The following is a 25583-nucleotide window of genomic DNA, read 5'->3' on the forward strand; positions in this document are numbered from 1 at the left end:
GCCCTAGGCACCTGGCGATGGGCTCGCGGAGCTCCATACCGCCCCGCCAGCCTTTACAAAGATGGTGGTGGTGGCTACGCTCGGCTCAGACCCACCCTGCCAGCCTTTACAAAGATGGCGGCGATCGTGGGCCGCTTGTTGAGCGGGACAGGAGGTGCCTAGCTCAGGCGTGGCTGGGGAGGAGAGGCCGAGGCTTCGAGGCCTGCAGGCGGGGTAACCCTGGAAGGTTGCCGCGCCTGGCGGAGGTAGCGAGTCAAGAGGAAAAAAACGGGTGAAAGGTAGGAAAATTAATGAGGTTAGAGAAAATATTTACAAATTAATTTACTTTTTTTTAAAACAATTTAATTGTGTTTTAAAAGCAACTTTTTTTTTGCTGGAAATCTAGATTTGAAAATAAACACGCAGAAAGTGGGAAAAATAAATGAATAGTTAGGAATCAAGATAGCGGCCACTCACCTCAGCTCAGAAGGATTAGGCCCGCCCACACACGCAATGAAATGCCCCCCATGACGCACCGATTGGTCAACCATCAGGTTAATCCCCTATACGATTGGTCAACCATCACGTCACTCAACGCTAATGAGCGGAATGTTGCCATTTTTTGAACCTTTTTTGTATACTGTCGGAACAATTTTTGTCTGACCAAAAAGTAAATATGCCTATTAGAGTCCCCTAATGATAAGCTTTCTTTTGATATAACATATGTGTAGGTACGCTCTATAACTTTTGATTGTATAGCCGGACAGACAAACAGACAGAAAGACAGATGGACCAACCGATTTATATATATATATAGATAGAAGATGAACTGAGATATTAAAAGCACTGCTTCTTCACAGGAGATAGGGGAAGGAACTTTGGGATAGAGTTTCAACTTCCCGCTTGGGCATAAAACTAGTCTGGCGGTTTGGCCGCCCGTTATAGATTCTGTCCAATTCCCACTGTCACTGAAGTCAATGGAAATTAAAATTGGGCCTTTTAGATAACGGGCAGTCAATCCTCAGTGCTGGTCTTACGCCTGGGCTGCAAGTTAAAATTCACCCCTTAGTGTTTCCTCAAGTAGGAATGAGCAGTGATGGTGGAGGAAGCCCATGATAGAGTATTCATGCTGTGGCTCAGTTGGTAGCACTCTCGCTGCTGAGTCAGAAGGTTGTGGGTTCAAGTCCCACTCCAGAGACTTGAGCTACAACAATCTATGCTGACACTGCAGTGCAGTACTGAGGGAGTGCTGCACTGTCGGAGGTGCCGTCTTTCGGATGAGATGTTAAACTGAGGCCCTGTCTGCCCTCTCAGGTGGCCGTAAAAGATCCCATGGCACTATTTCGAAGAAGAGCAGGGGAGTTATCCTTGGTTTCCTGGCCAATATTTCTCCCTCAATCAATATCACAAGAACAGATTATTTGGTCATTATCACATTGCTGTTTGTGGGAGCTTGCTGTGCGCAAATTGGCTGCTGTGTTTCCTACATTACAACAGTGATCACACTTCAAAAAGTACTTGATTGGCTGTAAAGCGGTTTGAGACATTCTGAGGTTGTGAAAGGCACTATATAAATGCTAGTCTTTCTTTTCATGGACTCTGTATGGAGTTTATCTTCATGGTCGGAATGGCATTTTCTCATTCTGGATCTTGTGTTCTGAAATTAACGACAACAGAAATATTTGGATTTTATTTTAAATCTTTTGGTTTAACTCTTGAATATTTGTCATAGAGTTTATTTGAGCAGTGACATTTTACAGAAATGGAGGGTGTTTTCAAATTTGTTCCTACTTTAAATGTCAAAATTGGTTGGTTGATGATGTGTCTCAGAGATGCTTTGGGACTCTGTCGTATATTTTGGTTTTCTCAGCCAAAACAATCCAATAAATGTAACAAATAGATTTTTTTCAAAGGCTTATTTCGCCCTTTGAGATTCTAATCTGCTTCAGATACAAATTAATCAAACCCTTTATAGGAACATAGGAACAGGAATAAGCCTCCCTTGGCAGTAATCTGGAAATGTTTCATCTACTTAGCCTGATATTTATGATTGGCTTCCAAAAATAAATGGGCTAAAATGTTTAATCATGTGGTGCAACGCCTACAACACTGGTACTCCTGATTCATAATAAATCACTTCAAAATAATCTTGATTTTCTAGGATGACTAATCAGTGATTTGAAGATTGCAAGAACATGGCGGCCAGAAAATGTTACTCAGCCCATCCGATGCTTCTTTTCATTGGTTTAAGTTCACGGTGGCATAGTGGTTAGCACTGTTGCCTCACAGCGCCAGGGACCCGGGTTCGAATCCGGCCTCGGGCGACTGTCTGTGTGGAGTTTGCACATTCTCCCTGTGTTTGCGTGGGTTTCCTCCGGGTGCTCCGGTTTCCTCCCACAGTCCAAAGATGTGCGGGTTAGGTTGATTGGCTATGATAAATTGACCCTTAGTGTTAGGGGGATTAAATATGTGGGGTTACGGGGATAGGGTGGGATATGTGTTGGTGTAGGGGTTACGGGGATCGGGTGGGATATGTGTCGGTGCAGGCTCGATGGGCCGAAATGGCCTCTATCTGCACTGTGGGGTTTCTGTGATTCTGTGATTCTGTGAAGATCATGTCAGACAAGTTTCATTTCCCTCCTGTCTTGACGTCAAACTGTATCCCTCCACGTTGGTTGAACAAGGAATCACTGCAGTTCCTTTTTGAATGCTTCAGCAGCATTGTTGCTTTAGTCGAGTAAAATGAGAAGAACATTTTAATCAACCAAGTTAAAAAGAGAGTGGAATTTCTTATGAAGACTAAAATTAAAATAAACCTAGAATTTGAGAGAAAGCGATGAGACTAAAATTAACGTTGACCACAGGGCTAAATCTTTTGAAACAGATGCTGGAAGTTGAAACTGATGAAAAAATCTCAATTATCATTCAAACCGCAGTTTATTATTTCCCAACCTCTCTGGGGCGTGCATGAAACGCTTCGAAAGATCAGAGCAAAAGTATAGAAAGCAAAAAGTAAGTTATTGATTAAACTTTTCTCCCAGATTAAAACTTAGGTAAAACTTAAATTGGAGAACAGAAGACTAAACTAAAAGCAGGACTAAATTTCATCTGAAGACTTATAAATAAAATAAAACCAACTCTCAAGGTCTAGAGTTGACCCTAACACTGAAATCCAAAATATTTTAATACTAAATTAAACTAATAAATAGCCTATTCAATGAGCTAACAAATTCAGTTCTTAATTAATTACTCCTTATGTTCTATTGAGCTTTCCTTCATTTATAGTCATGCTAAATGGTTCTTTTTATGTTCAACCCAAACAATGTATCTACAGGAAACTTTTTTTTATCCGGCACCGACGGGACTGACGTGGTGCCGGTTCATCAAAAATTCCGGATAACCAAAAGCTATAGTCAAAGATACGGAGCTGAGAGCTCCGTATAAAGCAACAAACCCTGTTGCTTAGCAACAGCTTCAGAACAATGGCCAGAAGTTGCAAGCGTCTCTGTAGCTTAGCAACAGCTGCAGCCACACCCTTGCACAGCAACAAATGGAGGAAGGCAAGTAATACAAGTTACCTGAACCTACTCCTGAATTTTGCCGGTTAACCGACATTTCCGGTTATTTAGGTGCTGGTAAATCAAAAGTTTCCTGTACATCCATCTCATCAATACACTAGCTAAGGACACTGGGAATGAACGTTTAATATGGAAACTCTTCCAATCTCCGGAACTGCTATCCCTCACCTTAATGAACAGAAGAAATCAAAATATTATTTCAGCATTAAACACTGTAGTATACTGTGGTGCAGGAAATGCAGAGTAAAGCTTTGTCCCCTCAGAAAAGCACCCTCTAGTTTTCCATTCCCTACAACAGCCATCCTCATGGGCTTTCTGTGTGATTGCTGCCAATTCGTGCAGTTTATGCCGTGGATCCGCCCCTGCTGGATTTGAACTGAGACTGTCCAAACTCATCTCAATTTGAAATCCAAAATGAATAATCAGCAATGAAAGATCTGTTACAAAATCAAGTCTGAGATCTTGAAACTCATCAGTCGTAAAACCCTGCTTCCTATTTTTAACTTAAATTATACTTTTAGAAATAGCTTGTCTGTAACAGCTTGAATAATTGATATACGTTTGCTTCCAAATAGGAATATTTTGCAACAAAACTTTTGACCAGTTTGTCTGCTGGCCAGAATCGTACCCAGGAAATGTCTCAGAACCCTGTCCCTGGTATCTTCCTTGGATTAAACCAGGTAATCTTCAATGCAAATTTCACTTTATTTCTAGGAATCTCATAGTCTTGCGTCTACATCTGAGGAAAAAAGTATCTTTCCATTTTATCCTCCTTTTGTTCCCTCTGAGCTCTGTGTCAATTGCAGGCATCTTGAGGCAACAAGCCCTTGCCAGCTGCATGCCAATATTAAACAAAGCAACCTGCTGATGACTGTCCATTTGATTGCCCCCCTTCCCAGTAAGAAGGCCCTGGCCTCCCTTGATGCCAACCTTCAGAAATGCCACTCAGATCATGAATTCAGTAGAGTGGCAAATCAAGCCCACCTTTCCCATCACTCCATGGTACAGTGTACGGATACACCAACATGTTGCATCATCACACTGTTTGGTTTTTGGATATATTGGAGCATTAAAATGTCATTTTATTTTCCAAATGTCTTGCTGTCGATGTAATATTCAGATTATGCAGAATCCTTTCACAGCTTCTCCTGTGCAGGAGTGCTCCTAGATTCTGCATCAGTGATCGGTTGATTTCATTAAATTGACTGATTGCAGAATTTATTGCAAGAAAAAGCAGCTTTAAAATTAGTCTGTACATATTGGTGTAAAATGCATTCATTCTGCACATGCATTAACAAGAAATAAGGCAACTATGGACCACTGCGTTAACCCTCCCCACCCACCCCTCCCCACCCCTTCCCCTCCGCAAATTAATTTCCCCCCACCCCAAGTCCTAGTTGAGATCATGAGCTACACTTGTGTAGAATCACACACACTCCATTGCACCTTGTGCTGGCACACTTGGGCCATCCAAGAACATGCAGTTTCCAATTTTCTACCCTCCTCTCCTGAAGGTGTGGAAGATTAATATTCCACAGGTTCAAGCTGCCATCCAACGCCTCACACAAGCTTCACGTGTGATCCCTCAGAGTGAGTGTCGCCAGACTATTTAAGCATTGGACCCACCACAGCCCAGCCTGAGGCACACACAGCAACTTTTGAGCCATCAGGGATGGCCACCATGTCTGTTTTTAATCCAAGGCACAGCGTCCATTTGTAATACCTCCACTGCTGCCCCAGCTCAGATGAACTAACTCCACACAGTCTTATCAGTCTGCATGGCTCAGTACCACATCGAGTGGTGCACTTACCCACTAAGGCGAGATTTTACCTGCAGTGACGTTTCTTTGTTAGTAATATGTATCAAACATACGAACATACAAAATTGGCCGGCAGGAAAAGACCAGCTGGTCCATCAAGCCGGCCCCACACCTCATGATGGCTGAAGCATCGTGACTAGACACTTCCCAGCCCCTCCCGTCCCTCCCCCTCCTCTTGCAGTCATGAGCCATGTAATCTCCTGGGAAAACAGAGAAAAGTCCCAGGGCCAATAAGGGAAAAAATACTCTGGAAAATTCCTCTCCAACCCCCTCGAACGATCAAAACCATCCCAGGAGATTACTCTTTCTCGGGGCCTTAGAACGGTAGTTCCTCACCTCCATCAATCTCCTGCCTATAATCTACAGACTTTTAAAGCTCAACCTTGGTGCCTCCAAACTACTTCTTCACTTACCTCGTTTTGCTTCCTTGCAGGAAGTACAAAAAGGGTCTACAGGCATTGCCTGGACAATGGTAGTTGGATGACACTCTCAAACTCTTCTGTTATCTGGCGGAATCATTCTGAATGTTCCGAAGACAGCCGGGAAGTCCAGCGAAAGGTAAGCCATCGGAATGTTTGTAAATTTGTCAGAAATTCCTGTCTGCTTAGTCATCAAGAAATTAAAACTGTTCTGCGTACAGACTCCATCTTAGCACCGGCATGTACAACCCAATACCATTGGTTAGCTCAGGTTAATAGAAAGATTCAGAAAATGTACAATTCTATCTGCTCTTCATCCTGCTAAGACTTCTGAAAATGTAAACTTTGTTCCAATTATATCAGGCCCTGGTGAGACCACTCCTGGAGTACTGTGTACAGTTTTGGTCTCCTTACCTAAGGAAGGATATACTTGCCATAGCGGGAGTGCAACGAAGGTCCACCAGACTGGTTCCTGGGATGGGGGGGATTTTGCTATGAGGAGAGATTGAGTAGACTAGGCCTATATTCTCTAGAGTTTAGAAGAATGAGAGGTGATCTCATTGAAACAAAGAAAATTCTTACAGGGCTTGACAGTGTAGATGCAGGGAGGATGTTTCCCCTGGCTGGGGAGTCTAAAACCAGGGGTCACAGTCTCAGAATAAGGGGCCGGCCATTTAGAACTGAGATGAGGAGAAATTTCTTCACTCAGAGGGTGGTGAATCTTTGTAATTCTCTACTCCAGAGGGATGTGGAGGCTCAGTCGTTGAGTATATTCAAGACAGAGATCGATAGATTTTTGGATATTACGGGAATCAAGGGATATGGGGATAGTGCAGGAAAGTGGAGATGAGGTAGAAGATCAGCCATGATCTTATTAAATGGCGGAGCAGGCTCGAGGGGCTGAATGGCCGACTCCTGCTCTTATTTCTTATGTTCCAACACGTATGTTCAAACAGACTGTGGAGACTTAGCCACATCAGCTGGAGTTAAAAAAAAAAATCTGTTCAGATTTGTTCTCAGTCTCGCATGAAATTGCTGACTCATCCTAAGTACAGTTCTGCTGCTATGCAGTTCCAAAGCTGTACAGTTTGGTCGATATGTGCTCCCATTGCTACATGATTGCATTCCTGTGTGGTTCTGTCACTGTACTGTTCCACTGCTGCACTGTTCACTGGGTGTTGACAGAACCTTCAGTACCAAGTCGCCATTTCTTGTGTGAGAGTCAAGGTAGTGAGAGCCAGCAAGTTATTTGACTGATGTGAACTTAATCCTATGTCCACGCTTTCCACAAGGAGCCACTGGAAAGCAATTGAGCAGGAATTATCAAGCACAGTGAGGATTATTGTAGAATTCCTGTCACCAACATGGCTGAGAGTGGGGATTTCTTTTAATGTTTAAAGGTTTGTGTAGTTTACTGTGCAAATGCACACTGATGTACTAAGGAGCAGTATCTTGATAAATAAGTGTTTTGAAAACCTATTTATGTTTGTAAAATGGCAGAGTGAAATGTGGTAACTCCCATCAACATATATTATCGAGTTATTTGCACACAGTGGAGGTAATGTTCTGGGTATGCATTGACGGAACAGACCCTCACCTGCCTCCAGTGTATATCGGAACATCACGGGCACAGTACCCAAGGTTTTTTGATATGTGCTGGGGGAGGGCAGATTCCCTGCCACCATTACCTTAACTCAAAGTTACTCAGGACATTGCCATCATGAAAATACTGCACCATTCTCTCTCCCAAACAAGAAAAGGTTCCTAAACACTTTTCCATGAAGACGGATTCCCTGAAACAATATAATTAAAACTTATTCCACTGTCTTCTATTCCAAATCATTCTTTCCCATGGCCTTAGAACTGTGTAATTCCTCACCATCAATCTTCTTCTGACAATCTACAGACTTGCAAAGCTCAACCTTGGTGTCTCCTAAATACTTCTTGCCTCACCTCATCTTCTCTCTCACTCTTTTCAACCTTGATGGCATCCTGCACTAAGCAAGTAACATTTGTGCCACACAAGTGCCAGGCAATGATCATGTCTAACAAGAGAGAGTCTAACCATCTACCCTTGGCATTCAATTGCATTACCATCACTGAATCCCTCACCATTAACATCTTTGGGGGTCACCATTGACCAGAAGCTGAACAAGACCAGCCACATAAGTACCATAGCTATTAGAGCAGGTCAGAGGTTGGATATTCTGTGTAGAGTGACTCACCTCCTGACTCCCCAAACCTGCGACCTCCACCACTTAGAAGGACAAGGGCAGCAGTTGCATGGAAACACCATCACCTCCAAGTTCTCCTCCAAATCACACACCATCCTGACTTTGACATATATTGCTGTTCCTTCATTGTCACAGGGTTAACATTCTGGAACTCCCTACATGACAGCATTGTAGAAATTGCTTCAGCACAAGGACTGTAGCGGTTCAAGAAGGAGGCCCACCAACACCACCTCTAGGGATAGGTAATAAATGCTGGTTTTGCCAGCGATGCCCATACCCCAAGAATGAATATAAAACATTATGAGCCTTGGCCCTTCACCTAGATTTCTCAATACACATTTAGAAGAAAAGGACTACTCCTCTGTAACTATGAAGCTGCATTTGTTGGATAAGCTTGTTGCCAGTTATTCAGGGCTATAGGGAAGCACAGCCCTTACTGCTCTTAATAATGATGTATTGTGTTGTTTTTTTCATACCTTTTCTTTGCAGAAAAATCAGCATGGATTACTGAGAGCCCTACAATTGATCTACACCGTGGGTTACTCACTCTCGTTGTCCTCACTCTCACTGGCCGTGTTGATACTGCTGTGGCTTAGGTCTGTTCTCCGCTCATATTGCTTGTTGAACACTTACGGCTGGATTTTGCCAATGGGGAGCTTTTGGAGGCGGGACTCCCACTTGACAGGTTTTAGTCCCGCCTCCATTGACTTCTGGCCAACCCACGCTATTTTTCCTTGATTGACCTTGTTAGGCCCGCCCAGCGGGCTTAGCAGGCCAATTAAGGGGAAGCCAGTTGCAGAGATCGTCAGCGTATGACGTTTCATCTGTCAAAAAATGTTGACAGATGAATTGTCATCGTTTGACAGCTCTGTGAAGCTGTCAAACACTGACATTCCCTGTTGTTTGATGAGTTCTTATATTCAAGACTCATCAAACCTCTTTTGTGAGCAGAAATTAGATGGCTGTTGCATCGGAGAATGCAGCAGCCATCTGTCATCTCTGCCGGTGAGATGCGAGACTCTCCGCGTCCCCAATGTTTGAAGCCTGCAGGAAGAATCAAAGGTAATTAACATTTTCTATCACTTTCCACTCACCTCACATACTTGCCTCTCCACACTTGCACCCATCACTTACCTTCACAGCGCACTTTTGCACCCCTCCGATCCCCGCAGGCCCACTGCTGGCCTCGCTGACCCTGGCGGGGTTCGCAGCCTCCGGGAAGCCTACACTTGTGTGGGTAAAATGGGGATAATCCTATTATCTGCCTGTTAACTACCTGTTAACAGGCAGTTAAGTGGCTGTAATCCCCTTCCCGCCTCCGAGGAGGCGGGACCCGGCGCGGGTCGGCTACCCGCCTCCTGGGAAGATGGCTTGGGGGTGGGATGGGCACCGGCACCCAGATTCTGCCATTTTCCTGGCAGTCCCATCTCCATACCCACCTCCCCAGGGCTGGCAAGATCGCGCCCTTAGAGTGTGCTTAATATTATAGCTTTACTGCCCTATCTCTTGACTCTGTTTTATAACATGAGGCAAGCACATATTGAGATCATTGTAAGGCATAAATGATTAGTACTGTATGATATCCCTTGCATCAGCCAGTGACATAAACCCCACGGCCACTTCTGACTGAATCACATGGATAATATCAGTTCTACCCTAACGAAGTGTCGTACAAAGGAACCAACTGTCTGTTGTGTCTGCCGTGACAGTCCCATTGGCATCCAAACACAGATGAGAAACAGGAAAAATGAGGAAATGGCACAAAGCCATAACTTTTTATGCTATTATAAAGGTAAAACTTTACAGTGTAACAAGGCAGTTACACGTCTCGGGGTCTGAGTGATAGTGTTAAAGTGCTTGTAGCTCACTTGTATTGTTTATGACAATGTGCTATACTCTGTTACATGTGAAACAATGTGAAAGGTGTAATATAAATGCAAGTTCTTTCTTCGACATGAATTGGGAATCTGAGTTCTATTGTCGAACAGTGACATTCCTGTTCTTGATGAGCACAAAAAATACCAATTGCAAAGTACAAACTAGAACCATGTTTGCCCATCATATCTGTGCACGTCTTTGCTGGAGCATTAAAAAATGAATCCCACTGCGCTGCTCTCTCCCCATAGCCCTGCCTCTTCCTCTGGTTCAAATATTTATCTATTTTTGCTTTAAAAGATGTTTCATGGTAAAACATTCTGCTAATCTGTCTACTGTATGTCTTCCTGAAATCTTTGACAGCCCTTCTCACTGTTTGCTTCATCTGCCGGTTCCTCTTGAACCATATAGCTGATTTTTTTAACAAGAATCCTCCTGTGAGACGACTTATCAAACTCCTTCAGAAAATCCACAAACACAGGACCAACTGCATTCCCTTCATCTATCCAATCTGTCATTTCTTCCAAAAATTCTACTAAATTTGTCAAACAAAAGTTTCCTTTAGCCAATCTTTGCTAGCTGCCTATTTTGTCCCCTCATCCAAATCATTGATATAGATTTTGAATAGCTGAGGTCCAAGCACTGATCCTTGCGGTACCCCACTAGTTACAGCCTGCCAAACTGAAAATGACCCGTTTATTCCTACTCTATTTTCTGTCCGTTAACCAATCCTCAATCCATGCTAGTGTATTACCCCCAATCCCATGAGCCCTAATTTTGTTCAATAACCTCTTGTGTGGCACCTTATCGAATGCCTTCTGAAAATACAAATACACCACATCTACTGGTTCCCCCTTATCTATTCTGCCAGTTACAACCTCAAAAAACACAACTTCCCTTTCATAAATCCGTGTTGACTCTGCCCAATCCTATTATTATTTTCTAAGTGCCCTGTTACCACGTCCTTAATAATAGATTCTAGCATTTTCCCTACTACTGATGTCAGGCTAACTGGTCTGTAGTTCCCCGTTTTCTCTCTCGCTCCTTTCTTAAATAGTGGGATTACATTTGCTACCTTTGAATTTGCGGGAATCGTTCTAGAATCTATGGAATTTTGGAAAATGGCAACCAATGCATCCACTATCTCTATTGCCAACTCTTTCAAAACCCTAGGATGTAAGCCATCAGGTCCAGGAGATTTATCGGCTTTCAGTCCCATTAATTTCTCCAGTACTATTTTTTTACTAATACTAATTTCTTTCAGTTCCTCATTCTCACTAGACCCTTGGTTGTCCACTATTTCCGGGAAGTTTTTTGCTTCTTCATCCGTGAAGACAAACACGTAGGGCTGGATTTTACTTGCCGAGACGAGTTAGGGGCGGGACTGCTGCCTTCCAGGTTCTAGTCCCGCCCCCAGTGACATCCGGCGCACAGACGCTATTTTCCCCTGATTGGCCTTGTTAAGCCCACCCTGCGGGCTTGCCGGCCAATTAAGGGAAAGCCGGTGTCAGATGACGTCAGTTGATGATGCTTCATCTGCCGGTTTTCTTAAAGGGACATGTACCATTTATTTTTGACAGATGATTTGACAGTGTTTGACAACATTGAGGTGCTGTCAAACACTGGCAATCGCTGTACAAAGGTGCGCCCTTGCACCCAAGCCCTCCAATTACTCTCTCCTTAGGATAATACAGATGGCAGCTGCAGGTGAGGGTACAGAAGCGATCTGTCACTTCTCCCAATGAGGTGAGGCCACACAAACACTTCAAAGCTTGTCACCTACAGAAAACTCTAAACACACTAAAAATGATTTTCCCAACATTTCCTTACCTCTGACACTCATCAGTGTCCCATTGCATCCTTCACACCACTTCTGCAGCTGTCATCTGTACACAAACATTACAGTAGACCCACAGCATGCCTCACTTAACCCTGGCGGGGTTCCCCATGATCGGGAAGCCGGCAGCAGAAGTCTCAATATCGGAAAAAGCCTCTTAACTGCCTGTTAACTAGCAGTCAGGTCCCAGCGCAAATCGGGGACCCGACTCCCGGGAAGATTGGTTGGAGGTGGGTTGGGAGCGGGTTCGGGACCCGCTCCCATTCTTTTTGATTTTCCCAGCAGTCCCGCCTCCAGACCCGCCTCCTCAGGGCTGGTAAAATCCAACCCAAAGTATTTGTTTCATTTCTCTGCCATTTCCTTATTCCTCATTATAATTTCTCCTGTCTCAGCCTGTCAGGGACCCACATTTACTTTCCCTAAACTCTTCCTTTTAACATACCTATAGAAGCTTTTACAGTCTGTTTTTATGTCTCTCGCTAGTTTACTGTCATATTCTATTATCTCTTTCTTTATCAATTTTTTGGTCCTCCTTTGCTGAATTCTAAAATCCTCCCAATCCTCGGACTTACTCAACAAAAAGAAAATACTGCAGACTTACTATTCTTTTTGGCAACATTATAAGCCTCTTCCTTTGATCTAATGCTTTCTTTAACTTCTCTTGTTAGCCACGGTTGGACCGCTTTTCCTGTGAGGTTTTTGTGCCTTAAAGGAATGTATATTTGTTGTAAATGATGTATTAATTCTTTAAATGCTAGCCATTGCTTCTTTACCATCTCCTCTCTGACTTACATCAACCAGACAGTGTTCATGGCTTCAGGACCCAGTGACGTACCTGTTAATATTTTCAGATCAAATTCTTTTCCTACACTTGCCTCCAACAATTGTTCCACCACCACCTTTATTTGTTAAAACTGATGCAAAATATTTCTGTGCTACCTTTGCCTCTTCCACAACTAGATCCCCCTTTCATCTTTGAGCAGTTCTACCTTCTCTTTAATTATTCCTTTACTTTTTATATGCCAATAAGAACTCTTACTATTTCCATTTATGTTATCCGCTGGCCTTTTTCCTCATTTGCTTTTAGCCCTTTTAAGCTTATTTTTGACCTCCCCACCACTTTCTATATTCCTCACAATTTTCTTTGTATTGGTAACCCCATTTTTTTGCTCCAGTTTAGTTTTAACCTGTTTTTATCTGCGGAGCTCTGTTCTTTTTGCCTAATAGGCATATCTCTATTTTGTAATCTATCCAGCTCATATTTGGAGATTTTCCACCGATGAGCCGCTGTCCATTTTCTAATTTTTCTGCCCAGTTAGCCAGATTGTTTCTTACCTCGTTGATCTTTGCCTTTATCCAGTCAGTGTCCTTATCTTTGATTCTTCATTATCCTTTTCTGTTTTCACATTCAACCTAACTATGTTGTGGTTGTCAATTGTTCCGAATTGTTGTCCCAATCTCTCAACAATTATTTGTCCCATTTCATTTCTCTGGACTAGATCAAGCGACACGTCTTTCCTTGTCGGACAAGCAATATCTTGATATATGAACCAATGTTGGATGCATTCTCAAAAACACTCCCCATTTAGACCTCCCTATGATTCCTCCTGTTCACGCTGCTAAAACACAATCGTGTTCCATATTGCGCACTTTGCCTCCAAGTTAAACATGTAAATGAGGAAAGTGAAATGAGCTCAAATATGTCCTTATTACAACTGTTCAGACTGTACAGAGGCTCTAGCAAATGCCATTAGTATTGTGTAAATTAGCAACCAAGGTCAAGGATTTCCTCCGTATGTCTATGTTGATGAACCTATTAAAAATAGAGCGCAGAGGAAAATATTGAAGCAAGTGCATTGGAGAAATTTCTAAGGGAATGCTTGATTCATGTGTCTGTATAGAAGCTACATTTTTATCCAATTTAGATTTAACCCAAAGAGAGCTCTAATAACCGAATAATCTGGGTTTCTTTTTCCTTTGTCTGTAGGAAACTGCATTGTACTCGGAACTACATCCATATGAATTTATTTGCTTCCTTTATTCTGAGAGCACTGGCAGTCCTTATAAAAGATATTTTTCTGAATAACACTTATTCAAAACGTCCAGATGATGAAATGGGATGGAAGACATTTTTCAACACTGAGGTAAGTGCCAGATGTCTGCTTGATATCCTGTGTCTTCTGGGACAGAGTTTTAAACCATCCTAGAGCAATAAAATCACCGTCATATCTGTCTGTCGCTCTTTTGTTCTGTCAGTGATCACCTCCCCATCTGTGTCTCTATTTCTCCTTCTCTCTTTCGGTTTGTGCATTTGTCTCTCTTACGATTGTTCACTGTCCCAAGTGAAATGGTGGTTTTTAAAGGGTTGAGTCTACAGCCAAAGACTGACATTTAATTCACTATTGATCTTGATACAGCAATCGGTCATACGGAGAATTCTATTTTTCCACCATAAAGCTATCTGCTGGCACAAATCTTCTAATATAACAACTGTTGCTCCCTCACTAGCAATAAACTCTTCAAGCATCTCTTTGTAGCACAATAGATTTTCTGTATGGTCTTGTCTTATATTATAAAAAGGATGCAATCGCAGTGCCTACTATGATACTGAGCCATGCAGACTAAAAAGGTTCCAGTCCTTTAAAGCTAATTATTTAAAGAAAGATTCTATTCTTCACTAATGCATTTTTTTTTAAAGCATTAAAGAGGAGAGCAACATTATGGTAAAGAGCCCTGCAATATACATGTTACATTTAGGAATAGAATTCTATAATCTGTAGGTTTTTAAATCCTACGCCTGGAGTCACCTAACCAATGATCTCTTCTTTTCAAACTTTCATTCTGGGACTTGACCCTTCACCCAGGCTTCTTAAAGCAAAACAAAAATATACCTACTGCACTGTTAAAGTTCTGCTGCAGTGTGTTGCCCCCATATCAACGGGGCAGCAAAGCAACCAATGTTTCTGGAAAATTAGTCCACCCAAAAGCCACCTACTAAGCTGGCAGTGCCCTCATAAATAAGACTGGCAAGTACTGGCACATCACCAAGTCGAACCTGAATTTTTTGCTGCCTATTTTAAAGTCTCGTTGAAACAGCTACTAATGAAGTCTGTACTTCCTCTGCTGCAGCTTTCAAATGGATGCAAGATGGCCCAGGTTTGCATGCACTATTTTGTTGGAGCCAACTTCTTCTGGCTTTTGGTGGAAGGAATTTATCTTCATAAACTGATAGTCCTGGCTGTCCTTTCAGAGAAAAGGCTGTTAAAACAATACATCCTGATAGGATGGGGTAAGTGAAGCTCAAGTTCAAGATTTAATTGTATTCACCTCCCCGCTAGCCACTGGTTTTAAAATTATTTTTCCTGCTTTTGATAATGTCCGCTCATGTTAGTTACCTGAACATTCAGGTTGAGGCAAGTGACCCCCTTCCCAGGGCTCTCTTCATACAACTCTGTAATTTCTTGACAATGGGAAAATTATGAGAACTGCTGAAAACGACACAGCCGCTTCTTCTCAAAGAGGAATAGCAAAGTGGCTCAGTGATAGCTCTCTCGCCTCTGGGTTAGAAGGTTGTGGGTTCAGGTCCCACTCCCGAGACTGGAGCACATAATCTAGGCTGACACTACAGTACTGAGGCAGTGTTGGTGATGACATCTTTTGGATGAGACCCCATTTGCTCTCTTGCAAATGAGGATCCCAGTGACAGATGCAAAATATCCCATGGCACTATTTTGAAGAAGAACAGGGGAGTTCTCCCCAGTGTCCTGACCAATAGTTATCCCTCAACCAACAGCACTAAAACAGATTATCTGGTCATTATTTCATTGTTGTTTGTGGGACTGAGCTTTGCATAAATTGGCTGCCATGTTTCCCTACAATACAACAGTGACTATTAGTTTGAAAAAGTACTTAATTGGCTGTAAAGTGCTTTGGGATGTCCTGAGGTCGTGAAAAGCGCTATATAAATGAAAGTTCTTTATCTTTATTTTTATAACATATCTTTTGATTATCCCTCCATCCCTGCAGAAAATTGCTTGGCCACCCTGAAATGTTATGGAGCTCATTCCTACTCAAGTGTTAAAGTAGGTTGGGACTCTGTTCTGGTTCTTCTCATACTGGATACTTCAGCTCCTGGTTTTCTGATCTTACGAGAAGATTGCCAAATTTTGTCTATTTTTCATTCACTGTTGGATGTTGCAAGATTAGAAAAAGAGCTTTATGCATCTGTCTGTTTCTCTCCCCATATCCACTCAGTCACCAAGTCTGCCATTTTCCCACCTTCGCAACACTGCCTATCACCTACCCCTCCCCATTCTCCTGGAGCCACCCAGACTCTAATTCAGGAGGTTAAAACTACAGGCAATCCAGCCTCAAAGACTAGGTAACTCAGCCCTATTTGCAGTTATATTTCTTCTTTGCTGTTTTTTCTTGTTTTAAATTTATGGACCTGAAGGTTTGGAAAGGACCGCTCTTAATACTGATGCCTTATTGGTGACAGCAAGATCTGTTAATATCAGCCAATTTGAGATAGATGCAGATTGATCTTAACATGGATTAAAACTTTAAATCTGGTCTCGGAGGCTAAATGATATATATGCATTCAACCCATGAAGACAGAAACCTTGGACACTCCTGCTCTAATCTATGCCTTTAGTACCTTGAGGTTCAACATCTCCAATGCTCTTCTGTCTGCCTTCCTGCTTCTATTTCCATGAATTGCAACTCATGTGGATTGCCCCTGCCCTTGCCCTCACTCACTGAAAGTCTTGCACTTCCATTACACCAGTTCTCACTAGGCTGCGTGTGCCCCTCCAAATCTACTTCAGGACTCTAACCCTCACCTGGAAGTATCTTCACAGCTTTAAGACACACTACCTCAGTGGCCTTTGTTAGCCCTCTGTCCCTGCTTGCATCCTTTGCTTGTCTGACACCGATCTACTCTTCATTCCAGGCATCTCTGGTGTTAGGATAATGCCTATCAAAAAATTTTGGACTCTGTGTCGGATCAACTCACTGGGGCTCGGGACAGGGGTGGGGGTTTGGGGAAATGGATCTGTTACAGAAGTCAGTATACTTCATGACATATGTTATTAGGTTACCCGGAAGTTCCTTCTCCAAAGAAAATAAGCACAACTTCCACAATCTCCCCCCACACTTTAAATTTTAGATACCTGGGGGGAAAAATTCAGTTGTTTGCGCCTCCCATTAGCACCTTAAGAGGGCGCCAATTGGAGCGCAAAGCAACTAGAGGCCGGGCGTGGCAATGTTTGTGCCGCTCCCGAAATTAACTAGACATTTTGCGGCGGCACTAAACACTTCCACCACAATCTCCTGCGCTGGCAGATTGTGACGTCATTCGAGTGCGCAACGCCCCGTTAGCGCCCCGGACCGGATATATAATAATAATAATAATCAACTTTATTGTCATTGTTAGTGCACAAGTGCAGTAGAACGAAATGTAGGCTTGCGGCTCCCGAGAGTGTACATTTAGATTAAGACATTTAAACATTCAACATTCATTTGGCTTGTAATACATTAACATAAACATAAACATAATAAAGTGCATTGGCAGATGTGCAGGCTTTAGAGTTTATTTGTGGAGTTCAGTAGGATGACAGCCCTGGGAAAGAAGCTGTTCCTAAATCTGGTCGTTCGGGTGCGAATGCATCTGTAGCGTCTCCCAGATGGCAGGAGGGCGAACAGACTGTGGCTGGGGTGGGTAGGGTCTTTGATGATGGTCCGTGACCTCCGTAAACAGCGTTTCTGGTATATGTGCTCTATGGTCGGTAGCCCCCTGCCTTACCGCCTGCCGCTAGCAATGACAGGTTGAGGGGAGAGTTAAGCTGTCAGAAAGGGACTAGGGGAGCGCTATTTAAAGGCGACCGCTTCCTGCCTTTTTTTGTCGGTGACATTTTTGCACCACGCAGTCAGAGAGAGGCTTCTGGAGAGATTCAACGCTGTGTGAAGGAGTTTTGAGTACTGAGCAGCACTTTGCAGGTTTATTTTGATTTGCCCTTCCTTGCTTTGCCAGCACTCTGAGGTAGCGCCTCACTCCTCGGCATTTGCACCTTAAGACAGGTGTGAAGCGCCTGATTTAGTGCTCCAATCACCTCCAGGGGCGATAAAAGCCAAGTTTGCTGTCGGAGGCGATAAGTAGTGCCAGGCGCTGAACTTTGCGCATGGCCGGTAACGGCGCCCCAAATGGGGCGATACCGAATTTTTCCCCCCGGTACCCTTATTGTTCCTTGTCAAGTCCTGCTCACCTATCACTGAAGCACTTGAGGACCTACATTGGATTCTAGTCTCCCAGTTGCATAAATCGTGTTTAAATCTCTTCATGGCATCGCCCCTCTCTATAACCTCCCAGCCCTTACAATGCTGGCCTCTTCTGTATCTTCCACTCCGTTCACCCCACCATTGGTAGCTATACCTTCAGCCATCTAGGCCCTATGCTTTGAAATTCTCTCCTTAAACCTCCCCGCCTCCTTCTCCTCCTTTAAGACGCTCTGTAAAACTTGTCCCTTTGACCAAGCTTTTAGTCACACCTACTAACATCTCCTTCTTTGGCTCAGTGTCAATTTTTGTCTAATTATGTTTCTGTGAAGCGCCTTGGGACATTTTTCTACATTAAAGGTGCTATATACATCCAAGTTGTTGTTGAATTCTCGTCCTGCAGTGCACTGTGCTTATTGAGCACTCAGCATGGGCCTAGAGAAGAAAATTGCCCTTGTATCACAGAATCACAGAAACCCCACAGTGCAGATAGAGGCCATTTCAGCCCATCGAGCCTGCACCGACACATATCCCACCTGATCCCCGTAACCCCTACACCAACACATATCCCACCCTATCCCCACGTATTTAATCCCCCTAACACTAAGGGTCAATTTATCATAGCCAATCAACCTAACCTGCACATCTTTGGACTGTGGGAGGAAACCGGAGCACCCGGAGGAAACCCACGCAAACACGGGGAGAATGTGCAAACTCCACACAGACAGTCACCCGAGGCCGGATTCGAACCCGGGTCCCTGGCGCTGTGAGGCAACAGTGCTAACCACTATGCCACCGTGCTTGTGAGCAACGGCAGAGGACATCCACTAGTATTATATAGAATAACACGGGCTGCAGTGTGTTTCAATCATATAATCCATTTTGGAGGTTGAAATGACATTGAACACTGATGCATTGTAGTGTCTGCAGCCTATATCGTATCCTCCATTTATAAGACTTCTACAGAGTAGAATCAGCAGAATTAGAAATGTTCGGCTGAAAACTCCGTCAGCCCGTTGAACTAATGTATTGTTTTACATCCTTGAAACACACTCCAATTTTACCCAGCATTTAGAGCAGAGCAGGGGCAGGGCTTCTAGCTGCCTCTTTGACCTCCCCATGACCCTGTCCCAAATCCCGGTTGCAGGGTGGGGGTGGGGGTGGCAGGGCGGGGGGGTTCACTTGCCAGTAAAGATGCAGCAGAGATGCCAGCCCCACTTTGCCACCAGGAACTCAGGGTGGCAACCCGGTGCTGCTGTGCCACGCTGAGGGGGATTCTGCGGCCCTACCCCCCGGGGCTGGAATTTCAAGCTTCACTCAAAGCTTTTGCTTGAGTTCGCCAGTCTTAAAAAACCAACCTTAAATGTGCCCGTGGAATAAAATTGTCAAGTTTGACTAGGTATGGACTACAGCTGAATCTCCACGCCAGGTCCGAGTGGCCTTAGGGTAGCGTTCCTCCACAGCTCAATAAGCAAGTCTTGATACAACTCAAAAACAAACTTCTTTCTCTTTCAGTGTGCCCACTATTGTTTGTTATACCTTGGACAATATCAAAGGTTATCTATGAGAATGAATGGTAAGACTTACTGAAAAAAATCATGTTTCTTTATAACTCCATTAATAATTGAACTAATGTATTGTTGTACATCCTTGTTTTCTAACACTCTCTCTCACTCTTGGATAGTGTTGAGTCTGTGTGTCCCAGTTATGTTTAGGATCAATCACTGGACACAGACAACAAGAATAACTTTTAACAGGTCTTTACTATTCGGAGGTCAGGGCTGAACTGCCCAGCAAATCCTTACACAACACCGGTATTACAGTATACAGCAGCCAAGAGAAAGTAGTACATCTCTTAAAGTAGTTCTCTTAAGGTGGAACAGGTTGCATACACCACAATCCTCCCTTTTTAGCTTAACAGTTATATCCCCATTTAACATAACATAACATATATACAACTTCATGCAAAACAGTTCAAAGATTCAGTCTCTGAGGAGGCCTCCTGATTCGAGTTGGATAACGCCTTTCAGGGGTCTCTGATTCTCGTTGTTGGGGTGACTCATCTAGTTGGTCTCTTATGGATTGGACATCATCATCAGGTACATTCACTTCTGAGGTAGATGCTTCAGGTTCACTAACTTCTTCCACGGTTGTCTCTGCCGTAACCATGGGTTCGACCCTTGTTCTCGATTCTACCAGTTGGTCAGCATGACGCCGTATTACATTTTCACCAACATCTACCGTGTACATCAGGGGTCCTTGTCTGGCCCGAATTGTTCCAGATTGCCATTTCTTGTTTTTATAATCCCGGGCTAACACTGGTTGTCCTATTTCGAAACTCCGAGTGGTCTTGTTATTTATATGCTGGAACTGTTTGTTTTCAACTTCCCTCCGCACATTTGGTTTAAACAAGTCCAACCTGGACCGCAACCTCCTGTTATAGAACATCATGGCAGGACTTTGGTTTGTCACTGCATGGGTGGCGTTTCGATATGCCAGTAGGAATTTGTCCACCTTGTGTTGTAGTGGAATCTGATCTTCGCTCATGGCCTTTATCGCTTTTTTGAACGTTTGTACAAATCTCTCGGCCAACCCGTTTGTAGCCGGATGATATGGGGCAGAGGTATAATGTTTCACCCCATTCTTCTTCATGAATTTCTGGAATTCTTCTGACACGAACTGCGGTCCGTTGTCTGAACATATTTGTTCTGGCAATCCATTTCTTGCAAATATCGTTCTTAACACCGCGATCGTCTTTTCCGAGGTAGTGGTAGTCATCTTAATCACTTCTGGCCATTTAGAATGTGCGTCCACCGCAATTAAAAACATGGAGTCCATGAAAGGACCAGCAAAGTCAATATGTACACGTTGCCATGGGGTTGAAGGCCATTCCCATGGATGCAGCGGTGCAATCGGAGGTGCATTTTGCACTTTTTGGCACCCTGAGCAGCTTTTCGTCAGCTCCTCTATCTGTTGGTCGATACCCGGCCACCACACATAAGCTCTAGCAAGGCTTTTCATCTTGACTCCCCCCAGATGACCTTCATGCAGTTCCTTTAGAACTCTCTCTCTTAACTTAGGAGGAATAATCACCCTTGTTCCATACATCAATGTTCCTTGACAGATGGACAGCTGTTCTCGTCTTGCTGAGAATGCCGGTAACAGTGGATCACCATGTGCTGGCCATCCCTTCACTGTCACTTCGTAGACCCTGGACAGTGTCGGGTCATTCCTGGTTTCTCTTTCAATACTTGCATTGGTGACTGGTAAACATTCGATGATGGTCGAGTGAAATAACTCAACAGGGTCAACCGTCGGTGCCTCCTCCTCTGTAGGTAGTGGCAGGCGCGACAGCCCATCAGCATTACCATGCTGCTTTGTACCTTTGAATTCGATCTGATATTGATGTGCCCCTAGGAAAAGGGACCATCTCTGGAGTCTCTGTGCTGTCATCACCGAAACACCCTTCTTAGGGTTAAAAATGGATACCAACGGCTGGTGGTCTGTCAGAAGCGTAAACTTTTGGCCCTGCAGGTAATGATTAAACTTCTTTACTCCCCACACAAGGCTGAGAGCCTCCCTATCTATCTGAGCATAGTTGCGCTCAGCGGAGGTCAATGATCTGGATGCGAACGCAACTGGCCTCTCCTGGCCATTTGGCAACTTGTGTGAGAGTGCTGCCCCAATACCATATGGAGAAGCATCACAAGCCAAACGAATAGGCAGCGTTGGGTTGAAGTGAGCCAACACTTCCTCTGAGGTGATCAATGCCTTGCTTTCGCGAAAGGCCCTCTTACAGTCCTCGCTCCACTTCCATGGTACTCCCTTCTGCAAAAGAGCATTCAGCGGGTGCAGCACCGTGGATAAATTTGGCAGAAACTTATGGTAATAGTTAATCAACCCTAGAAACGACCTCAATTGGGATACATTATCCGGAGCGGGAGACTTCACAACAGCTTCGATCTTATCAGGAGACTTATGAAGCCCCTCCTGGTCAATGACATGACCACAGTACGAGATCCGCTTCTGAAAGAATTCACATTTCTGGCGATTAACTCGACGACCATATTCTTTCAATCTGGTGAGCACCAGTTCCAAGTTTGCAAGGTGTTCCTCGTCATCATCTCCTGTAATCAGAATATCGTCCAGGTAACATTGTGTACCTGGAATTCCCTGTAATACCTGCTCCATGGCCCTCTGCCAAATTGCTGGAGCCGATGCCACTCCAAAAACCAGTCTATTATACCGGTACAAGCCTCCATGCGTGTTGATCGTGAGATACTGGCGTGACTCTTCCTCAACTTCCATCTGTAAGTACGCCTGCGCCAGGTCTATCTTGGTGAAGTGTTTCCCGCCAGACAACGAAGCGAAGATATCCTCAATCCGCGGAAGCGGATACTGCACCGTGTGAAGCACCGGATTAACAGTGATCTTGAAATCTCCACAGATGCGAACCTTCCCCGGTTCCCCCGGCTTGTTGCTCGATGAACGCTTCATGATGGGGACAATGGGCATGGCCCACTCACTCCAGTCTACCTTAGACAGTACTCCTGAACGTTCTAGCCCTTCCAGCTCAGCTTCCACAGCAGGTCGTATTGCATAAGGTACCGGTCTGGCTTTGAAAAATTTCGGGCTTGCATGTTCTTCAACCTTGATGTTTGCTGTAATTCCTCTGAGTGTTCCCAGTCCCTGTTGGAACACCTCTTTAGCATCGTCCAATATTCTGGACAATTGTTTAGGTTTGACATCTTTTGTACCGGAATCTACCGTTAGTGCTTTTAAGGAATGCCAGTCCATATTTATTTTCCTAATCCACTCCCGTCCCAGTAGTGGTGGACCTCCCTCAGGTAGCACATATAAGTCCATTCCTCGGCTTTCTTTGCCCTTGTGGACCACCTTTACCTCTATCTTCCCGATGGGGTATACTCTTTGCCCCGTGTAGGTTTTCAATACAATCTCCGTATCCCGTAGGGGAATATGTGGGAATAACCTTTTGTAATCTTTCTTATTCATGACCATCAATGCCGATCCAGTGTCCAATTCCATCTTCACTTGGACTCCTGCTATCTGAAGTGTGACCCAAATTGTTTGGAGGTCTGCTTCCTTACCAACATTGTGTACTCTTAGACTACCCAGTTCATTACTGCTGGAGTCTGAATCTGACTTCTGTTTGTTCGAACTGTTCTCTGTCACCTTGTGTACCTTTCTGTACTTTTCCTGCGGTGACTTTTTGTTGCTGGTCTTCTTTCCTGACCGGCATACTTTAGCTATGTGACCAAGCCTGCCACATTTTCTGCATTCCTGATTTTTGAACCAGCACTGGTTCTGATCGTGCGTTGTCTTTCCACAACGATAACATTTTACTGTACTCAAGACCATTTGATTGGTGCAGAGTTCCGGTGACCGTAGCTGCATTTCCGCAGTGCCTCTCGCTGCGGCTTCTTGCGATGCTGCAATAGTGACAGCTTTATCAAGCGTAAGATCATTCTCCTCAAGCAGTCGCTTTTGTGTTCCTTCTTTTAACAATCCACACACAAATTTATCTCTCAGCGCATCTGCTAGTCCTGTTCCAAACTGACAGTACTTTGATAGCTTACGCAGTTCAATTAAAAATTCAGCGTTGCTTTCGTCTTTCAGCTGCGTTCTTCTGTAAAATTTAAATCGTTCCGCTATCATCAGCGGCATGGGGTTTAAATGATTTTTCAGGACAGTAACAATATTCGCGAAAGTCTGATCCGCCGGTTTATTTGGTGATAGAAGGTGCTTCAATAGCCCGTATGTCTTCGCACCCATTGAGCTTAATAAGGTTAGTGCTTTTTCATCATCTGGTACCTTATTTGCTTTACAATAAACTTCCATGCGTTCTACATACGTGGTCCAATCTTCGGTATCGCTATCAAAGGTATTAATGCTCCCATGTTTAGGCATCCTTGCAAGTTTTTTTTAAATGGCGGCTTCCCGCGCTTGTCTTCTTCCCCCGCCTACTAAAATGGCGGCTTCCCGCGCTTGGCGGTCTTTCCCGCGCTCGTCTTCTTCCCCCGCCGGCTACAATGGCGGATTCCCGCGTTTGCCTTCTTCCCCCGCTGGCTGCAATGGCGATTGCCTTGCTGCTGCCGTTCTCGCCTCCCCAGCGGTTCTCACTCCCCGACGCTGCTTTGCCTCGCAGCCCCGCTTGCAGCCCGGTCCTGTACACCGGCTGCGTTTGAGTTCTCCGCGGCTCTCGAGCCTTAAGCTGCCCCAGTCGCTGCGCCTCTCGGCCTCGATTTCAGCCCGGCCCTTTCTACCGGCCGTGGTCGAGCTCTCCGCCCTTATTCCTCCGTTTTCCCTCCCCTGCTCCACAGTCAACGCGGCCGACTTTCTGCTCGTGTCGCTGATCGGCTTACCCACCACCGTGGTAGAAGGGATGATCACTGCCTGTCGCTGATGGAGGGCTTCGTGGTCAGAATTCTTTTTCTTTTTAACCCGGGTTCTCGATGCCTCCCGTGCGATGGTGCTCAGCAGGATGATGAGGGCGGATGCCTCTTCTCGACGCCCGTTTTGAGGACGAAGCTGCCTTGGATGTAAAATTGCCGCAGGGTAAGATCGGACTCGTCGCCACTGTTGAGTCTGTGTGTCCCAGTTATGTTTAGGATCAATCACTGGACACAGACAACAAGAATAACTTTTAACAGGTCTTTACTATTCGGAGGTCAGGGCTGAACTGCCCAGCAAATCCTTACACAACACTTATATACCGGTGTGGTCACCACCGGTATTACAGTATACAGCAGCCAAGAGAAAGTAGTACATCTCTTAAAGTAGTTCTCTTAAGGTGGAACAGGTTACATACACCACAGATAGGACTCAAGAAACAGTTTATAATCTGATCGATGATCCCTCTCTCACCTCAAGCCTTCCTATCTTTCGCTCTCGCTCTCTTTCTCCATCACAGACGTCCTTGTCTCTCAGTCTTATAAATATTCCTGTGGTCAGTGTTCTTCTGCACTTTTCTTTCTTGTTCCTGCTAACCTGTTACTTAAAATCTTGAAGGCCAGAGTTACATCCAACTGAAAATGGCTTGTCTCATAATGTCTTCCTCTTCCCATATCCTCACTCTGTTGAAATCAAGATTATTGGTGCAATCTGTTCATTATTTTCTGGGGCCTCAGACTCGAGAACTCTTTACCTCCTTCAGTCTTTTCTTCCTGCTACTTCAAGTTTGGCATTGCCTAATCGCTGATTTACCCAGCATTTAGCTTTTACTCTTTTCAACCGTGGTGATGATTTACACTGTAGGTTTTAGGCCTTAATCTTTCTCAGCTTAAGAAATGGTAAATGTGTTGAAGAGAACGGTTATAGATGCCCGCTGACCTGTCACCGTTGGCAAGTTGCAGTGTGAGGGAGTTGTCTAGTTGTCTTCATCTTTTGAATGAAGTTGCTGATGGCCTCCTTCAGAAGGAGGACAGCTCCCAAACAATTTCCAGATGCACCCTGACCACAGTGACAGCTGGAAAATATGTTCTGGGATGATTCGCCTGCCTGATGTCAGGGAGCTTAAACAGCCAAGTTGGCATGTCTAGCATGAGATG

General features: G+C 44.3%; 1 protein-coding gene across 1 annotated transcript in view; it reads left to right on the forward strand.

Moving 5' to 3' along the window:
* The window catches only part of glp2r (glucagon-like peptide 2 receptor), an 82149-nt gene that overhangs the window by 37387 nt on the left and 19179 nt on the right, over positions 1 to 25583 (forward strand). The window contains exons 3-8 of the mRNA XM_085963361.1: positions 4133 to 4237; positions 5811 to 5935; positions 8520 to 8626; positions 13730 to 13886; positions 14872 to 15031; positions 19531 to 19591. Coding sequence (XP_085819487.1) covers positions 4133 to 4237; positions 5811 to 5935; positions 8520 to 8626; positions 13730 to 13886; positions 14872 to 15031; positions 19531 to 19591 — 715 coding nt within the window. The remainder of the gene's footprint in view (positions 1 to 4132; positions 4238 to 5810; positions 5936 to 8519; positions 8627 to 13729; positions 13887 to 14871; positions 15032 to 19530; positions 19592 to 25583) is intronic.

Source organism: Somniosus microcephalus, chromosome 21, assembly GCF_052327205.1.
Source record: "Somniosus microcephalus isolate GS21.2 chromosome 21, FLI_Smic_1.0, whole genome shotgun sequence".
NCBI lineage: Eukaryota > Metazoa > Chordata > Chondrichthyes > Squaliformes > Somniosidae > Somniosus > Somniosus microcephalus.